Genomic DNA, 5,716 nt, shown 5'->3' with positions numbered 1-5,716 from the left:
GGGGGGGGGGGGGGGGGGGGGGGGGGGGGGGGGGGGGGGGGGAGGCCACAGGGAGCCTGGCCTCGTTCCCGACCATGCCATCACCTGCTCAGCACCATGTCACCGCGTCCCCGCCAGGTGCCTGATGTGCGTTTGCTCACGGGGTTCCCTGACAGCCCGGTGACGGGCTGACACTACCACGATCCCGTCTTAGATGAGGAAACAGGCTCAGAGAGGTGATGTGCCCCGCAAGGCGCACGGCAGGCTAGTGGTGCATCCAGGACTTGAACCCAGGTCCTTGGGCTCACACAGCAGGTGCTTACCTCCAGACCCACTGTGTGGAGGTTATTCTGCAGCCCCCCGCCTCCCACCCTCCACCCTGTGCCCGATGAATTTCGGCCTGAGACACGGGAGGGCCAGGGAAAGCCCCGGCTTCCTCTAACTAGGCGGAGAACCCTGGACAGGTGGTCCCTTTCTCTATCAGCGGACAAAGCTGTATTTCTAGAAAATCCTTCATCATTGCTTCTCAACCAGGAATGATTTCTGTCTCCTAGAAGGCATTTGGCAATGTCTGGGGACACACCTAGGGCTGCAAAACTGGGGGTGCCCCTGGTACCAAGTATGGGGAGGGCAGTCAGGGGTTCTGCTCAAAACCCCACAGTGCCCAGGAGCGCCCCCCCCCCCCCCCAGCAAGAATGGAAAAGCCCTGGGTTAGGACTAAGATGTCTCAGATTCTAGCCGGGTTCCTCTGGGCCTCCGTTTGCTCATCTGTAAAATGGAAAAGATGCCACCTGCCCAGGCCACCCTCAGGACTGGACCAAGAGCACGAAGCTGGAACCACACTCAGATGCCATCCCAGCTCCCAGCTTGGCAAGGTGGTGACGGAACGGGACTTGCAGTCCCCTCTTAGTGACAGAGCCAGCCGAGGAAAAGGAGGAGGCTCTTCTCTGCACGGAGACCAACAGTCGAGATAAACTTGGGGGGAGCCTGGCTGGCAAAGAGGGGCAGGCGGCTCTCGAACTCGGGGTGGTGAGTTTGAGCCCCACGATAGGTGTAGTGATTATTAAAGGTAAATAAATATTTTTAAAAAGATGTATTTTAGAGAACAATGAGCAAAGTTAAGAATTCCAGGCTTCTGGGACGCCTGGGCGGCTCAGTCAGTTGGGCATCCGACTTAGGCTCAGGTCATGATCTCGAGGTTTGGGAGTTTGAGCCCCGCGTCCGGCTCTGTGCTTCAGATCCTCTGTCTCCCTCTCTCTTTGCCCCTCCCTCCCCACGAGCACACTCACACCCGCGCTCTCTAAAATAAAATAAATAAACGTTAAAAAAAAATAAAAAGAATTCCAGGCTTTAGAAGGGAGAGCTGTGTGCGGTTTGCTGTGAGCACAGAGGCTGGAGACGTACTAGGAATGGGCCGTCGTGGCTCTCCTGCCTGGACGACCAAGCACAGTGACCGGGAGGGAGTACTTCCCACTGTACACAGATCCGCTCCCTTGTACACCCCCTCTTCGATTCGGCACCCCGAGCCTGCGTTTCCACACAAGACGTAAAGATACCCCAAAGACTTGAAGCGTGAACAGGGAGAGTGCCCAGGCACCGCACAGCCCTGTGGCCTGGCTCCGTCAGAGACATCTATGACGCTCGGTAACGGCCACCTCAGGGGTCCCGGGCCTGAGCCCTTCACTCCAACCCCAAAACCTCCGCCGGTGGGGCCCACCCATCTGCATCTTAGACCCACGCTCCAGTCGGAGCCCGGGCGGCAGAAACCCCCACAGCGGGGCCAGCGCTCACGCTTACAGCCCCTTCTCCAGGCGGGGAGTCCGCGTGGGGCCAGTTTCACGGTGAGGCCGCGCCGCTGCCGAGTTTCCTCCCTCGAGGGCAGGCATCCGCACAGCACTTCCCAAGCCGCGGGTGTGCAATAATATTAAATGGAGTGATGATTCACCAGCAGGCAATAAGCTTGCACGTAACCAAACGGAATTTGAGCCGCGGCCAGAGAAGGATCGCATGGAACCCAACTGCCTTAGAGACCTTCCGACCCGCTCCCCCGCGACGGGGGCGCATGACACGGGGAGGGGCAGCGGGAGAAGGGCGGGGGACCTCCTCCTGGACCCATCCCAGGAGGCAAAAGGAAAACCCTGCCAACATCCACCGAACGTGAGCTTGGCCCCTCGAGGTAGTGGTGCCGGACCATCGCGGCTCCAGCCACATCGGGTGAGCAAAACCCGACTCCGGACCACTGGCTCCGGGAGGCAAGAAGTGCATCTGTCAGCTTCACTATATACAGCCGTGCCTCCTGGGTCGGGGGGCGCAGGAGACCCCAAGTTCTCACGCGGGACTAGGCACTGCAGGGATCCTGGGTCCTTCGCTCACACAAACCAGACCCTCTGACTCCCGCGTGCCCCCTGCAGTCCGGCCCGCCCCTCCCGCTGCGTCCCTGGGCCTCCCGCAGAAAACCCCAGACACGGTGGCCGAGGGCAGGGCACAGGACCCCAGCCCAGCCTCCCCTTGTCTGCGTCTCAGCCCCGAGTGCCCGGAGCGGCGGCGCTCTCCGGGAATTTCCCTGCAACCTTATTTCCCCTGAGAAAACAAAGGGCTTTTTCAGAGCTGCAACAGCACTAGTTCAAGCCCAAGCTAATTCTAGAGCACTGGGCTTCACCCGGCGGGGGCGGGGTCCTGCACCCCTCCAGGCCACCCAGGGGGCATCTGCCAGGGTCTGGAGAGGTGTCTGGTGGGTGGGACCGGAAGGGGAGGTGCTACTGGGACAGAGTGGGTGGGGCCAAGGAGGAGACAGAGAAGACTGCCGAGGGTGAGCGGCGGGTGAGCAGCGTGGAGCCGGACAGGCTCCTTTTCCTTGCCCAGAGGCCAGCTGAGGCCGCCTGCGGCGCCCGGCGCAGGTGCCATGGGCTCGGGGGTCACCCGCGGCCACTCTCCGCCCCGGGGACTCACCAGAGGAGCACTGTAGCTGGCGTGCGGATTGTTCTGGATCTCCCACAGGCCCTCGTTGAAGCCCTTCCTCTTGTTGGGTTTCCCGTACTTATCCTTGCACTTGTCATAAGGAAACAGGTCCTTGGGTCCCAGGAAGGCCCTGGAGACAAGAAGCACGGGCCGGGGCCAGTCCCTGGTGAGTCCCGCCACCCCGGAGGCTCCAGGTGGGAAAGTCAGACCCCCCGTAGGAGACACTTACGTTTCATGTGTACCAAAAAAGAAGATGGGGTACTTGTTGGGGGGCGGCTTCACGGCACCGTCGGCGATGTCGTCGATCTGCAGGGAGAGGCTGGTCAGGGGGGCTGTGGGGGGCTGCCTCACCCGCTGTGCCGGCGAACGGCCAAGACATCCGCCAAGTTACTTGGGGGAAGGCGTGCTGGAAGGGGGTCTTCAGCAGAGGGAGACAGGGCTGGGCCCAGGTAGGCATCTGCATCCTTCGGCGTGACCCCGCCCCCCATGCATGCCCGGCCCCTCGCCCCAGAGTGTCCACCCTCCAAGGTGGGTGCTTCACCTGAGCAAAGCCAAATATGGGCCCCTGAGCCGCCAGGAGGTGGGGCCAAGCTCAGCTTCTGCGAACTCCCAGGGCCCTCCCTCGGGACCCCCTCCCCACCCCGGTACAGGGGCGATCGGGGGTCTCTTTCCCAGAGGCTGCAGCTGGCAGCTCCAAGGATGCAGAGGGTGGGGGGTGGGCTGCAGGAGACGGGCCTTGAGCATCCAGGAAGTCCCACCCTCTCCCTACAGGCCCATGGGCCCCGGCAGCTGTCAGTCACCTCCCCACAGGAGGCTAGCAGCCCCTTCACTTCCAATCAGGTGCTTGGAAATGTTCTGGGGGCTTAGAGAGCTGGCAGGAGAGGGGGGGTGGAAGAGCGGGAGAAGCTGGTACTCTGGGAAGAAGGGAAGTACCCGCAAAGTTTCAGGGCTCCTGGGGCCCCCCAGAAAAGAAGCCCGAGAAAATCTGGCTAAAGTGAGTTTTCTGGTCCCCGTTCATTCCTTTCCCAACCTTTTGGGAAAAGCCTGGGGGGGCTGCTGGAACCTTCCCTTCCCCCCCCACCCCTACCCCAGGTTCCCTCCTTGGTTCCCTGGGCTACTTTTCAAAGTCCTTGGTCCCTGGGCCTCAGGCCTCCATCGCAGCATCCCTGTCCTGCAAACTTCATCACCCTGAGGACCGGCCTGCCACGCCTTCCGGCCCGGCTTCGGGCCACCCAGGACCCACCTCTGAGCCTAGCGGCGCTGCAGCACCAGCCCCTGGGGCCGTTCCAGACCCCCAGGTCCGCATGGTGCCCGCTGCTGCTCCCTTCCACCCAGAGGGAGCGAGGCTGAAATCTCCAGCCATCTGCCCATCCGGCCTGGGCAACTCCTGGGCTCCTCCCGGTCCAGACTTATCCATCCTTCCGACGCCCCGCGCTGCTGCCGGGGCCTCCCACCCCCCCCACTCCTTTAGTCCCAACACGCATACTCCACCGACCCAGGTTCTGGGGCAACTGTATCCCTAAGACCTGGGGACGGCGACCTCCAGGTCCCTCCTCACAATGGCCTGCCCTCGGCAGTGCCGGGGGCTCCACTCTCCCCGACTCCCACACTCGGGGTGCCCTTCAGACCTGCGCTCGGGCACCATGTGGGTTCCCTGGATATCAGCCCTTTCTAAAGGGGATGCCCAGAGTCCCCTTGGCTCACCCCTTCCCTCATGCTCTCTCTCGGGCTTGAGTCTGGGAAGGTTTCTGATTCAAGCGTCAGGGAGGACCACCCCGGGAACTTCCTCAACCCCACACCCTAACCAGTCTCCTCCGCAAGAGGATGGGGGAGGGGGTCCCCGGGTTCCTCGAGTAAGTCTCATTCCGAACCCTGGCCCGCGACACCCCGCATTCTCACAGGAGTCCTCTCAGCCTCAGTGACCTTGTGCACACAGCTCCCAGCCCCATTTCCAGCCCCCCTCACCCCTCTCCCTCACTGCACCCCACACCCCGAGCCCACCCTCACGAACGGCCCGCGGCCCCACACTGAGATGCTTCCGTCTGAGGCGCCCCATTCCCACCAGTCTGATTCCTCTCCTTAAACCCCATGTTCCTCAGCTCCCCTCACACCACCTACTCCCTCAAATACTTGAACTTGAACCTTGCCCCCTCAGGCCCCAGGTCCCTCAAACCCCACGACCCTTGGCGCGATTCGCTGAGGCCCGGCCCCCCCCCCAAACTCTCCATTACGCGGGTCCCTGAGGCCCGGCCCCCCCCAAACCCCATTACGCGCGTCCCTCTGGCCCCGGTCCCCCAGCCCCCGTTATGCGGGTCCCGCAGGCCCATGACCCCCAAAGATCCCGTTGTTCGGGTCCCTGAGGCCCGAGGACCCTCCCTCAGACCCTCGTTGCTCGGGTCCCTGAGGCCCAGGGGCCCCCAGACCCCCGTTACGCGGGTCCCTTAGGCCCGGTGTCCCAAGAGCCCCGTTACGCGGGTCCCTCAGACCCGGGACCCCAGCCCCCCGTTGCACAGGTCCCTAAAGCCCGGGGACCCCGAGGCCCCCGGTGCACGGGCCCCTCAGGCTCGGGCCCCTCCTGCCCCACCCCCCACGCCTGGCCCATCTCCCGCGCGGCCTCACCCGGGCCGGCCAGTGCGGGTAGCCCTTCATCTTGGCGAACACCAAGTCCCCGGGCTTGAAGGCATGCGGCATGCTGGCGGCGGGAGGCCCAGGCCGCAGGAAGCGGCGGAAGCGGCGGCGGCGGCGGCGGCGGCTACGGCGGCGGCGGCAGCAGCGGGAG

General features: G+C 63.5%; 1 protein-coding gene across 1 annotated transcript in view; it reads right to left on the bottom strand.

Moving 5' to 3' along the window:
* Positions 1-5,694, bottom strand: part of HDGFL2 (HDGF like 2) — a 19,543-nt gene extending 13,849 nt beyond the window's left edge. The window contains 3 exon segments of the mRNA XM_029917076.1: positions 2,929-3,067; positions 3,167-3,243; positions 5,557-5,694. Of these exon segments, the coding sequence (XP_029772936.1) occupies positions 2,929-3,067; positions 3,167-3,243; positions 5,557-5,628 (288 nt within the window). The 5' untranslated portion in view covers positions 5,629-5,694.
* Positions 5,695-5,716: the final 22 nt, after the last annotated feature.

Source organism: Suricata suricatta, chromosome 12, assembly GCF_006229205.1.
Source record: "Suricata suricatta isolate VVHF042 chromosome 12, meerkat_22Aug2017_6uvM2_HiC, whole genome shotgun sequence".
Lineage (NCBI taxonomy): Eukaryota > Metazoa > Chordata > Mammalia > Carnivora > Herpestidae > Suricata > Suricata suricatta.
This window is presented reverse-complemented; position numbering and strand designations above follow the sequence as displayed.